The sequence below is a fragment of the Dreissena polymorpha genome, chromosome 3, assembly GCF_020536995.1.
Source record: "Dreissena polymorpha isolate Duluth1 chromosome 3, UMN_Dpol_1.0, whole genome shotgun sequence".
Lineage (NCBI taxonomy): Eukaryota > Metazoa > Mollusca > Bivalvia > Myida > Dreissenidae > Dreissena > Dreissena polymorpha.
Window position 1 is genome coordinate 81,519,371 of NC_068357.1, and position 16,580 is coordinate 81,535,950.

Below are 16,580 nucleotides of genomic sequence, written 5' to 3' on the forward strand. Positions count from 1 at the left end.
CAGTAGCAGTCATTTGTCAACGGTGTGACAACAGTAAAACATGTGTAAATATTTAACATTGTGCCAATAGCCATTATTGTGTCAATTGTGTGACAATAGTCAATCATGTGCAGGCTTTTTCTGCCCTATGCCACGGGTCCGAAATTCGGCCCCATTCCCAATGCAAATCTGGTTGTTTTTTTCCCAATTGAAAAATAAAATCCCAATTCCAAAAAAAAAATATATTTGTTTTTTTTTTAACTTAAAATATATAAGTTAACCTTATCCGGTGTAGAAAATAGAAAGTGTTGCATAATTAAATTATCTGTTGCATTGAATTTGTTTTAAAAACTGTAAAATATGTTAATGATTATTTAAGACTTTCCTTATTTTCCTCAAAATCCGGCGCTTCGCACGATTTTTTTCACCTCAAAAAAGGCCAGGCCTTTTCTCCAAATTCAGATTAAAAAACCTGCACTTATCTCACATTTTCATAATACTTTGTAAAATTTTAACAATAAGTTATCAAAATAGTCGTTATTTACAAGTTGACAGCTTCTTTGAAATATAAGAAACACTATTTACATGCGATAATTTTTCCCAATTGAGCGAATTTTGCGAATAATTTTTTCCCCAAAATGAGGGTTTTCACGACGCGAAATTCCCAAAATTCCAGTGTGGCGTATTCCCAAAATGGAGCGGAAAAAGCCTGATGTGTAAATAGCTTAACATGTGTAAACAGATAATCATGTGTAAATACTTACTATGTATAAACATGCAAACATTTTAAATGGCCAAACATGGGTATAGCATCCTTGCAAACTGGAAAGGGTCGTATTGTTAATAAAAAATCACTTGTCAATTGCCACTCCTGTGTGGTCAATTGAAAATCATGTAAAAATCCAATCAAATGTAAATGCCAAATCATTTTTCAATGTACAATCATTTGTCAATTGTCACTCATGTGTTAATAGACAATAGCATGTAAGAAGCCAAACATATAGCAGGTCATTTTGTAAGCAGCAGGCCCTTAGATCCAATGTCAAGGTTACAATTAAAGGTAAACTATAAGACTACTATAGTCAAAACACTGCACGTTTGTAAATGGATGTATCTCTCTATGCTGGCAAAAGTGATAAGCACTTGTTTGTGACAAAGGCTTTGTGGGGTACATGTAAATTTGACCTGTTAGTCCTCTGTTAATAAATATTAACCCTTTCCCCCATAAGAAGCAAAGTAAAAATGGCTTTTGCAACCAGCATAAAGCCAGAACAACCTGCGAGCAACTCACAGGCTGTTCAGGTTGTATGCTGTTTGCTGCTCATCAGTAACTAAGGGTTGGAAATAAGCTTCAAATCTCGAATCTAGTTAGAAAGGTATATAATTAAATGTTACTTTCTAAGGGAATAAAAATGCATCAAAATACGTATCTATGTGGTAAAGGCGAATAGCTGAAAAATAAAAGGAATTTGATGGGGTAAGGCTGTCATGGAGAAAGTTTGAAAGTCTTTTGTTAGACATTTATGCTACATACCATCATTTTAAGGATGTGATGTATAAATATTTATGTTTTAAATCATAGCATCACTTCCTTGTTACATTTTAAAAGGATATAATTGCAGGGATTGAAGTTTCAAAAGACTATGCAGTTTAAACAAAATTTTCTCTTAGGTCTCTGAATTATTAAACTACTTACAATAATTAATAATTTTTAGCTCATCTATTTTTTGAAAAAAACTTATGAGCTATTGTCATCACCTTGGCGTCGGCGTCAGCGTCGGCGTCGACGTCGGCGTCCGGTTAAGTTTTGCGTTTAGGTCTACTTTTCTCAGAAAGTATCAATGCTATTGCATTCAAACTTGGTACACTTACTTACTATCATAAGGGGACTGGGCAGGCAAAGTTAGATAACTCTGGCGTGCATTTTGACTGAATTATGTGCCCTTTTTATACTTAGAAAATTGAAAATTTTGGTTAAGTTTTGCGTTTAGGTCCACTTTTTTTCAGAAAGTATCAATGCTTTTGCATTAAAACTTGCTATTGCTTTCAAACTTCAAATACTTTCATGCTATCATGAGGTTACTGTACCTGGCAAGTTGAATTTTACCTTGACCTTTGAATGACCTTGACTCTCAAGGTCAAATTATGAAATTTTGCTAAAATTGCCATAACTTCTCTTTTTATGATTAGATTTGATTGATACTTTGAAAAAACTACTCTTACCTGACATACCACAATAGACTCCACCCAAACAATCCCCCGTGCCCCCCCCTTCCCCCCCCCCCCCCCGAATCCCCCCCCTTATTTTTTTTTTAAGATCATCTCACAAATGACCACCACACCCTCACACTATACCCCACCAACACCCCCCCCCCAATTTTTTTTTAAACGGTTAAAAACACAACTATTTATACTTATTATTTTATGTTTGAAATACCCTCCAACCATCGAACATAAGAATCCCCCCCCACCCCCCTCCCCCCACCCTAATCCCCCTCGTTATTTTTATTTATTTTTTTAAGATCATCTCACAAATTACCACCACACCCTCACACTATATCCCCCCCCCACCTCACCCCCCCCCCAATTTTTTTTTTTAAGATCATCTCACAAATTACCACCACACCCTCACACTATACCCCCCCCCCCCCAAATTTTTTTTTTAAACAGTTAAAAAACACAACTATTTATTTTTATTATTTTATGTTTGAAATACCCTCCAACCATCTCACCCAAGAATCCCCCCCACCCCCCTCCCCCCACCCGAATCCCCCCCCGTTATTTTTATTTATTTTTTTATTTTTTAAGATCATCTCACAAATTACCACCACACCCTCACACTATACCACCCACCTCACCCCCCCCCCATTTTTTTTTTTTTAAGATTATTTCACAAATTACCACCACACCCTCACACTATACCCCCCCCCCCCCCCACCTCACCCCCTCCCCCAAGTTTTTTTTTTTTTTTAAACGGTTAAAAAACACAAATATTTATTTGTATTATTTTATGTTTCAAATACCGTCCAACCATCGCACCCAAGAATCCCCCCCCCTCTTCACTCCACCCCTCCCTCCTTTGTGATTGAAAATGAGAGTCCCTTCACCTTTAAAAAGAAAATAGATGAGCGGTCTGCACCCGCAAGGCGGTGCTCTTGTCTTATTTGAATTTACCTCTTTCACCTGCAATCGAAATTTAGTTTGTGAATTCCTTTATCACCAATATAGTTCATATGTATTAAATTTTAATATTTATGAAAGAAGATGAATATAAGCCAAAGAGTATTATTGTTTATTTTTAATTAAGACTTCCTAGGAATGTTCAAGTACTCTTTAATGAAAGCATGCGTAATCAACTTATTTTTCACAGTTTACAAAATATCAATTAAAAAATGCACCAATTTGTTTTCCATTTACAGTGACAAGAAAAGTGGAACTCTAGTCCTTATTTGTGAATTGATGGATATGAACATATATGAACTCATACGAGGTAGGTACCATGTAAAATTGTTCCAAACAAGTGAAAAAGATACCGGTTATGCTCTGGAAAAATGGGACTTAATTCATGTGCGTAAAGTGTCATCCCAGATTAGCTTCCAGTGCAGTCTACCCAGGCTAATGGGGGTCAAAACTTTCTGCCAAAACTGGATTTTCACTCAGAAGAGACTTACTTTAAACCTTTGCATGCTGGGAAATTTGTCGTCTGCTAAAATGTCTTCTGCTGAATTTCTAAAATTAGCATTTTCTTCGATTTTTTTTCAAAGAATACTATCAGAATAGCAAACAGTTTGGATCCTGATGAGACGCCGCGTTCTGTGGCGTCTCATCTGGATCCAAACTGTTTGCAAAGGCCTTCAAAATTCGGTTCCAGCACTCAAAGGGTTAAATGAAAATTCAATCAAAGCAGAAAAAGGGTCATCCTTGATTAGCCTTGCAAACGTTACATGGAAATCTGGGATGACACTTTACCAAGTGTAGCCTTACAAACTTTACAGGGAAATCTGGGATGACACTTTACCAAGTGCATTTAACCCTGTTTTCCCAGAGTCAGACTGATACATCTCATTTCCTATTGGGTCATTGTAATTATTGGTTGAAAAGTTCTTTAAGCTTGGCATAAATGGGTCATATAAAGTACAGATGCCCTTTCCTGAGCCAATCAGATTGTTCCATACACAATGTTATGGTACAGCCTATATATAAGCTGTGCTTTGGGAAAATGGGACTTCATGTGTGTGCATTAAGTGTCGTCCCAGATTAGCCATGGCATTCTTTACAGGCTAAAGAGGGCACAGAAGACACTTTCTGCCTAGAATGAATGTTTGTTTCTTGAAACAAAGAAGTCAATAAAAGCAGAAAGTGTCGTCCCAGATTATAGCAGACTGTGCAGACTGCACAGGCTAATCACATGCATTTAGCACCATTTTCACAGAATGCTACTCTTTTATTTCTGACCTTAAGTTAAGATGTGTATCCCTGTATTTAGAATTTTCCAACCTACATTTTAAATTGACACAGTTTGTAAACTAATTCTACTCATTGCAAACTTTGTTACATATTTTGACAGCGATTTTTTCTGCCTAATATGGAAAAGTACCAGTACCATCCCAATTGTAAAAAATTTGCACAAAAAAATGTAAAGTTGTTAAAATTTGCTTCCTGAATTCTCCACATTGGGAAATTGGAGTATTTGAATTTTTGCTCCCAAATACTTTAAAATGTATAACTCATTGCTGCCAAGTTGTCAATATTATATTTACTTAGGTTCAAGCCATAGAGCTGCATATGGAATCAAACATAATGTCGCATTTATTTATTAAAAAAAATAATATAAAAAAAATAAAATGAAAACCTTGAATTGGGATTTTTTTTTACAGCAATTGGGAAATTTGTATTTTTTTTCCCGATTGGGAAAGTGACATTTACCGGTGCTTTATAAAGAAGAAAAAAAATCCCTGTTTGAATTAAAGTATTCACTTAACTGGTTTAACCAACAATTCTAAGCACCATGTCATTAAAGGTGTTAGACAAAATGCTGGAAAACAAATAATCCTTGAATTATTGTCAACAAACTTCCGGGTCATACACAAAAAAGATCCATGCTCAAAGTATGGTCACAATATTGCCTGAGCAGACTGTAACCAGCTATTCAAACAGCAGTGTTAAAATAACATGCCACACTAGCTTACTTTGTTGAGGAAGTGCTGCTAGCAATGCATGTGTCCCTAAGCACAAAGGTCAAGTTCATTCTGTTGTTTTGTGCAATTTCTTGCAAAAAATGCTTTATATAGCTGTCACAATGGTCAAGTATATTTTAGTGGATGCCGCATGTGTTTTAGGGAATGAGTTGGTATGTCATTTTTTATCGGGTCTGTAACTTTTAAATTGATCAAGCAATTTTTAGCTCTACTATTATACATGAAATATATATAGTGGAGCTATCCTACTCACCCCGGCGTCGGCGTTAGCGTTAGTGTTAGCGTTAGCGTGCAAATGTTAAAGGTTTCATACTACCCCAATTATTTTCATTGTCCCTTGACATATTGCTTTCATATTTTGCATACTTGTTTACCAACATGACCCCAACCTATAAACAAGAGCAGACAACTCTATCAAGCATTTTGTCATAATTATGGCCCCTTTTTCACTTAGAATATGCAGCAAATGTTCAAGTTTTCGTACTACCCCATTTATTTTCATTGTCCCTTGACATATTGCTTTCATATTTTCCATACTTGTTTGCCAACATCACCCCAACGTATAAACAAGAGCCGACAACTCTATCAAGCATTTTGTCATAATTATTGCCCCTTTTATACTTAGTATATGCATATTATTGATAAATCTATGTTAAAGTTTGCGTACTACCCCAAATATTTCCTATATCCTTTGACATATTGCTTTTTTATGTTGCATACTTGTTAACCAGCATGACCCCAACCTATAAGCAAGAGCAGATCACTGTATCAAGCATTTGACATAATTATGGCCCCTTTTACACTTAGATAATTGAACATTTTGCTTAAATTGCCATAACTTCTTTATTTATGATCACATTTTATTATTACTTTGACAAAACAACACTTACCTGAATACCACAATGGATTCCACCCAAACAATACCCCACGCCCTTACCCAGAATCCCTTCCCCCCCCCCCCAACCTCCCCCCCCCCAATTTTTTTAAACATCATCTTATAAATTACCACACCCCACAATATACCACCCTCTCACCCCCCTACCCCCCCCCCCCCCAAAAAAAAAAACATATTTTTTTTTTAAACATCATCTAATAAATTACCCCACCCCACATTATATCACATCACCCTCCTACCCCCCCCCACCCCCCAAAAAAATAATTTTTTTTTTTAAACATCATCTAATAAATAACCCCACCCCACATTATACCCCCCTACTGTTTAAAATCTGTTGACAAATTTCCCAGTGAGTAGTTCAAATGTCGTGATTGGCCATAATACAATAATAAAATGAAATAACTCGCCACAAATATTAACCGTCTAGAAATGACTTTTAATCTGCTTGACCTGTCTTCCTAGCTAAAAGGTCAAGGTCACATTAATAGGTCAGATGTCCAATACAAAGGATACAAAAGTAAACAGTAAGTTAATTTATCATGCTGCAGTTTAAATATTATCTACCAAAATGCGGTCCATATGCAGAAGGCATGTTGCTGGCGAGTGTTATCCCTCTTGCACAAAGGTCAAGGTCAATGGTCAAACAAGGCAATTGTGCAGCTTTTTACATAATTGCAACATGACCATGGCTAGACATGTGGCAAACAGTCATCTGGTATGATTAGTTTCAACTTAGTTTAAACCTATTTATTTTAGCTTGATTGCATCGAAAGCTTTAGGCTTATATTAACGCTCTCGAGTCCGTTTCCTGGGCCTAGAACCAGTACTTGATGTCTTTGGGGGATATCTAAAGAACGCTCCCACGGTGGGGATCGAACCCCTGACCTCCTGGTCGCTAGGCAGACACCATATCCATTACACCACAAAAGTATGATATCTGGTCTGGTATCTGCTAATCTGGTATGATTAGCATTGATATAAAAATTATGTCTTAATGATTTTTAAATAAAGAGCAAATTAAAAGCCATATGATTTGAAAAAAAAGGATCTAATCTGCCGCATTCATGTTTTTTTTAAACACCTTTTAATAAAATCAAGACTGTATTTTCAGATTAGATTGCTTACACAACTGAATGTTGTTTTGTTCTAACTGGTTTATGACAAATGCTGTAATAATACCACCACAAAATTGTCCAAAAGCTTTACTTGCAATTTCTACCTTTTGCAAACATCATCCAGTAAAACAAACTTAATGAGACCATAGGTCTTTTTTTAGCATTGAAGTATTTGACACTGGAGCAAACAGGGCCAGAGTTTTCATATTGAAGTTGTAGTTTAGAGGCTATTACTTGTTAAAGTTCGTTGAATAGGAAGAAACAAAAGTTGCGTGATTGAATGGATACTACTAACATTTCTCCAAAAGTTGCGTGACTGAATGGATACTTCTAACAATTCTCCACTGTCTTATCATGTTACAAAAGATAATTAAAATTTCATAGGAAAACGTTAAGAAATAATATCTTTTTCAATTATATTTTTCTTTTCAGTTAGCGATTATTGGAAATTAGAGCTAATTGCTTCATTGTGCGTTTGAAATTGGACTATTAAAAAATCTGCTTTTTGTCTGGTGTAATAACCTTTATTTTTTTTACCAATAAGGCCATAGAAAATAAATTCCTAGATTCTCATCCCCGCCCGCCCCTCCTAAATCGTCCCGCCCGAACATTTTTTATTTGAAAAAAAAATCCGTAAAAAAAATCGAGCCGCAAAATACTAAGAACGAAACGGCTGAAAGCTAAAACATAGCAAAGTGTGAATCGGCAACTCAATGTCTCCGAGACCCTTTGGCCTAAAAAAAGAAGTCTTGTTTCCGGTTACCCGACCTACCCTGTTTTCAACCGCCAACTCAAACGTTTTTTTCTGGTACGAAATCCGCATTCGAATTTTATGTCTGAAATTTACGCAACTGCGGAAAGCGTCTGAATCGTTCAGAACTGTTTTTTTGTGTGAATGTTTTGTTTCATTGACATTAATTCTAGTCAATAAATGCTTTATTCAAAATGCATTCTTTTGTTTTCAAAGAATATTTATTTGTACAGTAATTTTCAGATAAAAACAAAAGTTTTTTTTCTGTTACAAAATCCACATCCGAATTTTATGTCCGAAACTTACGCAACTTTGGAAAGCGTCTGAATCGTTCAGAACTGTTATTTTTGTTAATGTTTTGTTTCATTGACATTTACTCTAGTTAATAAATGCTTAATTCAAAATGCAGTCTTTAGTTTTCAAAGAATATTTATTTGTACAGTAATTTACAGTTAAAGACAATATGAATCAAACTTCTTTTTGTTAAGAACTATATCTGAAAGTTAGTACTATGTTGTCATGATGCATTTCACACTGCTTATACCTGAAAATAGTTACATTCTCATTGAGTTAAATATGCAATAAAGTGTTGTGGTGAGAAAAAAAGCCTACCTTCTGACCCACATTTTTGGGGGCATGTAACCAGAAAGCAAACCTTTTTTTCTAAGGCCTTATTGATTTTTAACGGCGCACGAGTGTTGTCTGAAATTTTTGTGATCGAGCGCAAACAACAACAAAATGTTTCTTATTTTGAGGTGTAAAAACGGTGTTACAACCGTGAACGATTGGTACAGGGTGTCAAAATGTGCAGAAACTTTAACTCTCGCGGACCTGTACGTACGATGAGGTCATTTGTGGTTCGTATGATCAAGCCCCATCGTTAAAAGCTGACCACCCGAAAATTTCTGTGCTTTTGTCTGCCGAAATGAATTAGAATTGACACAGGTGTCACCCGATGTTACAAGAAGTCAAGCTGTCGGCTGCCAAGGAAATTTTATTCTCTTATGTTACAGATTTGCATTTTCTTTAATACTTTGTCTAGTCAATGTTTTATTGAATGTCAGAATATGATTAACATGATATTAAAAGGGTAAAATAAAACACAATAGTCAAATTTTGATAATGTATTTCTTTTATTCTATATAATTTCACATACATACATACATACAAACATACATACATACAAACATACAAACATACATACATACATACATACATACATACATGCATGCATGCATGCATGCATGCATGCATGCATGCATGCATACATACATACATACATGCATGCATGCATGCATGCATGTACATGCATACATACATACATACATACATACATACATACATACATACATACATACATACATACATACATACATACATACATACATACATACATACATACATACATACATACATACATACATACATACATACATACATACATACATACATACATACATACATACATACATACATACATACATACATACATACATACATACATACATACATACATACATACATACATACATACATACATACATACATACATACATACATACATACATACATACATACATACATACATACATACATACATACATACATACATACATACATACATACATACATACATACATACATACATACATACATACATACATACATACATACATACATACATACATACATACATACATACATACATACATACATACATACATACATACATACATACATACATACATACATACATACATACATACATACATACATACATACATACATTACACACACACACACACACACACAACACACACACACACACAACACACACACACACACACACACACACACACAACACACACACACACACACACACACACACACACACACACATACATAGGCATTATGAATATAAACCAACAAATTTGTGAACATTTCATAACTTATATATAGGTCCGACACATAAAATGAAAATTAAAAAATAAAAACCCACCCACCCCAAAATTTGGATGAGAATCTAGGTATTTATTTTCTATTGCCTAAGCAAATGTATGGTAAAAATTTATTGAGTTATTTTTGTTCCATCATGACATGTTCTATGTTGTTAATGGATGCATGTATATGGAATACTGATTATAGATCAATGTGTACTTATAATAGAAACAAGTACATACAAAATCTCCATAGGATTTAATAGTAAAAAATATATGAGCCTGGAAAAATGAGGCTAAATGCATGTGTGTTAAGTGTTGTCCCAGATTAGCCTGTGCAGTCTGTGCATGCTAAGCAGGGATGATGCTTTCTGTCTTGACTGGGTCTGGGTTTCGTGAAGACTTCCTTTAAAACACTTTCTTTAAAAGAAATTTCATAAAAGTAGAAAGTGTGGTCCCTAATGAGCTAGTTCAGACTGCACAGGCTAATCTGGGACAACACTTTATGCACAGTCATTAAGCCCTGTTTTCCCAGAATGAGGATCGTATTGATGGGTTGTACACTATGTTTTGTACACTATGCGTTGTACACTATGTTTTGTACACTGCTTTTAATAAGTCAGATCTGTTGAGTCTGGTCTCATTGGCAAAATGTTTCTCTCTCCTTTCCAAATTAAAACACACAAAAAATTGGAAAAATCATCTTATGTGATCATACGCAAGTGTCTTTTGTTTATATATTATGAAATGTGGGAATTTATGGTTAATGCTTTGAGCTGCCTAAATTAGACTTGTCCTTTTTTATCAAACTTTCAGATACCGTTAAATTTTGTGATTTATTTGCGAGATAAGTTTGCAAGTTGTCATGCAATATATGTGCCTGAAGTCATGAAATATACATGAAAGCTTTTATGTCTGCCATACTCCTGTCCTAATTGCGATCCTGATATTTGTTGCCATACATGTGCTTTTATGGTTTTCATGGATTCCCATCAGACACAACTTATAAATTATTTTGATACATTTGCCAACAGATCATAGTAAAACCTACCGTTTCTTGTTTTACTCTATTATGTTCAAACTTGATGAAAATATAGATTCCTCAGAGATTTACAGTGTAGATTGTGATATTTTATGCAAGAAATGTGTCTAATTACAATTTATGTAATTTCTGTTATTTCAGCTAGCCTTTTAGATGCATGCATTTGAATTTGTACCTAAAAGATGGTGCCATTTGTTTATATGGATATGAACCTTTGTAAATTTTGTTTTAGGAAAGCGGCATTATTTACCAGAAAGAAAGGTTAAAAATTACATGTATCAACTGTGTAAATCAGTTGAACATATGCATAGGTAAGGGAGAAAACTCCAGGGAGCCCACTCAGTAGAGTGCAAAAATCACCATAGCAACTATCCTTAGCAACCGATTTATACACTAGCAACACATTTCTACCCCACTTTCTTTTCCTTTACTGGGTATGGATGTTTAAAACAATTCTTGATTTTTTTTAGAAAAAGCATTAATTGGTACATCCTGGTATGCTTGTATTTTTAGCTTACTTTTCATTAATATATTATTATTATTAAATCATTCAAATCTAAGATAAACTGCCCACCCAAATGTGCATGTTCTCCATATAACTTTTTCTACTTCAGATATTCAATAGAAACTTAAGAAGTTTTGGGGTCATGTTTTGAGGTCACTGACCTAGTTCCATCACTAAGTCCTGCAATTAAGGGAGGGGGTTGCTTTTGGTGCTAGTCTGGTCTAGGTCGCTGTTTCTAAACATAGAAAAACTAATTTTATTAAATATCTTATTTGATTGTGGTATTTTACTTTGATTTTGTGTGAAGGAAGTGTACATGCAGACCTAGCTTCACAGGTCTTGTTATTTAAAATAGGTATTTTTCCCTTTTTATGACCCCGGATCGAATGAATCGGGGTATTTTTTTGGGCCTGTCTGTCTGTCATTCTGTCCCAAAACTTTAACCTTGAATTAAAGTTTTGCAATAACTTTTGAAATATTGAAGATAGCAACTTGATATTTGGCATGCATGTGTATCTCATGTAGCTGCACATTTTGAGTGGTGAAAGGTCAAGGTCATCCGTCAAGGTCAAAAGTAAAAAAATACAATCCAAGGGAAGTAATAAGCTTTAAAAGGGTGATAATTTCTAAACCTGCCAAATGATATATTGAAATTTTATTTCAAAGCGGCGCAATAGAGGGCATTGTGTTTCTGACAAACACATCTCTTGTTTTAATTGAGATTTGTCTCTTTTCTTACCAGTATACACTGAGAGGTCAACACTATTTTTCAAGGTTAAATGGAGTGTTAATTATCTTCATGAAAATTTGTAAATGCATGTGATGCTGTCAAGAATTGTTTTAACACAACATACACAACATACTTCTTGTAAAAATGTTTCTAATTGATAACAGCAACCATTCAAAGTATTCAACCTGCCTTTTCATCTAATGTGAAACAATATTTAGTTTCTTTGGTTCTCAACAAACACAAATTTCATACTTTTAAATGCTTCTGATTTGTAACAATAGTGTAATGATAAAACTTGAAAGAATACTAGTGCATATTTAATTTTGATACAATTTCAAAAACATTTACACATTCCATAAAAAATCATGTTATGTGCTAATTTACATGTTAAAATAATGAAAAGCAAGAAGCATTTGATATTGTTTGATGATTTATTTTTTGCAACAGGCATTTATTGTGTCATTTTCCATGAAATGGATACTGTTGTTCCTATAAAAGTAGGTCAAAAATTACAAATAAATCCATAAGGCATCAGATGTAACAATTCATCAAAAAATACAAATCTAGCTTCGACACAAATTGCTATTGATATATTTGGTTAAAGAAACAAGAGGTTGACCAAGGTTAAAAAAGCTGTGGAATACATCTAGAAAAAAATAGCGCCATTTAGCATTGATCAGTAATTGAAACTTCAGTATTGTGGGATAATGATAAACATAATCATTATACTTGAAAGGTCTTTGAAAAGGATAAAGGATATCTATAGATTTTGTTGAGAACTTGTGCAAATCAATTTGAGGGTTTGAGTGTTAAGGTGTTAACAAAACACACAACACACAAAGCAGGTTTGTCAACTCAATACAAATACAAAGTACATTAAATATTCTTAATTCTTAATTGATACAAAATGAAATGTACTTGTAACTGTAACTAAAGGTAAGATGACACTTTTGCACTTGCATGGTGGTTTTGCCATGATAGGCCAATCTATATGAGATAATTATCTACTTTATTTTTATTGCAAAGACTGTGAACAGCAATAGTTATTGTATAAATGTAAGAATTGTATTATTCAGAAATGACGGTGTTGTATCTTGATCGGAATGACCTAATAAAGCCTGATTTTTTCTGTACAGCTACATATTGCCATGAAATCTTTTGCATAGCATTATTAAGTCAAACTTTTTTAATTCTCTTTAACTTTAGTTCATACACTTTTTTCATGATTGGTTTGTCTCAGAACAATGTTGCCTGCAGGTGATGTCAATTCGAAGGAAACAGAATTCACTTTTTTTGTATCTGGATGTGAAAGTTGTCAGTAGTTTCCTTTATTAATTTAATCAGTCTCTTTTGTTAGTGTCATCAGGTTGCAAGATTTCATCTGATCACATTTTAATTGGTATTTAGTAAGAAACTTGAGTCAACTAAGGTGTTGGTAACCAATTAAGCTAAGGTACAATAGAAATAATTTTAACCGTAAACAAGTTGGGTCAAATATAAATAACTGGAACTATTTCTTCAGTGCACATTGCTGATACAAGACTCATGTTTTTTACATTTTATTTATTATTTTAAAGCATTAGTAGCTCCATTGGTTTGCCGTTTTCTTGCTATTATACTGTGGTATTACAGTGGTAGTTACTCCCCTTTGTTTACTCTGCACGCCACTTTAACACCAATTATTCCCCTTGTTTAGGCAAGCGGCATTTACTTGCTGAGCAGTTGGTGAAGACCTACATGTATCAGCTGTGTAAATCTGTAGATCATATGCATAGGTGAGGGGTGGAGTGCATACATATAAGCCACACTCTGTGAAAAGGGGGTTTAATACATGTGCACAAAGTGTTGTCACAGATTAGCCTGTGCAGTCCGCAAAGGATAATCAGGGACGAGTCGGACCCTTTCCGTCTAAACTTGATTTTTGCTAAAACTGACTTTCTTTAAACGAAAATATCATAAAAGCGGAAAGTGTTGTCCCTTATGAGCCTGTGCAAACTGCACAGGCTAATCTGGGACCACACTAAAGCACATGCATTAAACCACCTTTTCACAGAGCACGGCCCATTTATAACCATTCTGGGTGCTACAAACATTTGTTGCAGACTAACATATGTTTACTCTTCTGTCATCCTGTAAATTATTTCTGTCTTATTTTTGTCTTGTATATTACATTTCCTATCAACTTTACAGTTTTACCTTATTTGAATAAGTTTGTGTGCATAGATATATATTCCTGGCTAGCTCTATCCCATTTTCTTGCAGCTAAAAACTGATTTTAATATATTTGTAATCAGTTGTTTTTTCATTCATTTCATAGTCTAAACTATTTTGCTTCTAAGTTCCTTTATATGTGCACATTTACACACTTACGCTTGCAGTCATGTAAATCCTGCATACAAGGGGCAAGATTCTTGCAGTTTCGTTATTTTTTACTAGCTTTATAAATGTGTAAGACATTTTCCTGACGAAAAAAGAAATTAAAATTTAAGCAAGTTGTTATGGCAACTGCTTGCAAATTTTTTCTTTGACCTTGCTCAGAATTTCTGATGTTTATAGCTTTGCATCAGTGGGTCTGTCACGTCTTTCTCTCAATTAATATTGATATACATGTTTAAGAATTTCCAGCTTTGCTTTGCTAAACTGCATTCTTTATTGACTAAAAATATGGATAATTATACTTGTTGCAATTACACACCAAACTATTTGTTCAGTATGTTGGTTTGCGTTTGTTATGACAATAAATAATGAGGTAATTAAGAATAACATTTGAAACTGGACAGAGCACATTTAGAGAACTCCCAGCTGTTACTACTAAGGGTTATGGTGTTATGCAATGATTGGGTTGGAGATTAATTTGATAATCTGCCTTAAATCTTTGATTAGTTTAACTGTGATCATTTAGTACTGATCTCATAATCTCGTAATTGTAATCAATAATAAAAACCTGCATAATTTTTGGCAGTATTCTTGTAACAATTTATAAATGTGCGAGATCTTCAATTGTGATTTTAATTTCAAAATAGGGCATTAAATCATGCTTTTAAAAGCTTAGTTATAAATATTAATTATGAAGCACATGTATATAGACTTATTTTAAGTTGACACATTATCTACTTGCAATATAAAGGTGTCTTAAAAAGATTTACTTTTGCAAAACATATTATTATTTTCTAAAATTGGATCAATATTTTTTTGGTTTCTGTATTTATGAAACAGTTTATATTATAAGTATTAAAAGTCTCATTTTAAACTAAAATAATTCTTCACACATGTGATATTGGTCATGCTTATGGTTCAAGCATAATAATAAATTATTCCAAAGTAAAAAACTTCTGTTTTATTTTGCAGAAATGGCATCTTCCATCGAGATGTTAAACCTGAAAATATTTTAATTCGAGTAAGTAAGGCTGCTATTATAATAATGGAGTAAGTAAGGCTGCTATTGTAATACTGGAGTAAGTAAGACTGCTATTGTAATAATGGAGTAAGTAAGACTGCTATTGTAATAATGGAGTAAGTAAGACTGCTATTGTAATAATGGAGTAAGTAAGACTGCTATTGTAATAATGGAGTAAGTAAGACTGCTATTGTAATAATGGAGTAAGTAAGACTGCTATTGTAATAATGGAGTAAGTAAGACTGCTATTGTAATAATGGAGTAAGTAAGGCTGCTATTGTAATAATGGAGTAAGTAAGACTGCTATTGTATTAATTGAGTAAGTAAGACTGCTATTGTAATAATGGAGTAAGTAAGACTGCTTTTGTAAAAATGGAGTAAGTAAGGCTGCTATTGTAATAATGGAGTAAGTAAGGCTGCTATTGTAATAATGAAGTAAGTAAGACTGCTATTGTAATAATGAAATAAGTAAGGCTGCTATTGTAATAATGGAGTAAGTAAAGCTGCTATTGTAATAATGAAGTAAGTCAGACTGCTATTGTAATAATGCAGTAAGGCTGCTATTGTAATAATGGAGTAAGTAAGGCTGCTATTGTAATAATGGAGTAAGTAAGGCTGCTATTGTAATAATGGAGTAAGTAAGGCTGCTATTGTAATAATGAAGTAAGTAAGCCTGCTATTGTAATAATGGAGTAAGTAAGGCTGCTATTGTAATAATGAAGTAAGTAAGGCTGCTATTGTAATTATGAAGTAGATAAGGCTGCTATTGTAATAATGGAGTAAGTAAAGCTGCTGTTGTAATAATGGATTAAGTAAGGCTGCTATTGTAATAATGGAGTAAGTAAGGCTGCTATTGTAATAATGAAGTAGGTAAGGCTGCTATTGTAATAATGGAGTAAGTAAAGCTGCTATTGTAATAATGGAGTAAGTAAGGCTGCTATTGTAATAATGCAGTAAGGCTGCTATTGTTATACTGGATCTATTTTTAGCTCGACTATTATATATGAAATATATATAGTGGAGCTATCCTA

The 16,580-nt window shown here is 33.9% G+C and overlaps 1 protein-coding gene across 10 annotated transcripts in view; it reads left to right on the top strand.

Moving 5' to 3' along the window:
- The window catches only part of LOC127874963 (MAPK/MAK/MRK overlapping kinase-like), a 105,394-nt gene that overhangs the window by 69,062 nt on the left and 19,752 nt on the right, over window positions 1-16,580 (top strand). For 8 of the 10 annotated variants that reach the window (XM_052419680.1, XM_052419679.1, XM_052419685.1 and 5 more), the window contains 3 exons: window positions 3,399-3,469; window positions 11,150-11,228; window positions 15,501-15,549. In XM_052419680.1, coding sequence (XP_052275640.1) covers window positions 3,399-3,469; window positions 11,150-11,228; window positions 15,501-15,549 — 199 coding nt within the window. Of the gene's footprint in view, window positions 1-3,398; window positions 3,470-11,149; window positions 11,229-13,848; window positions 13,928-15,500; window positions 15,550-16,580 lie in introns of all 10 variants that reach the window. The other 2 variants (XM_052419687.1, XM_052419681.1) reach the window with 1 other exon arrangement.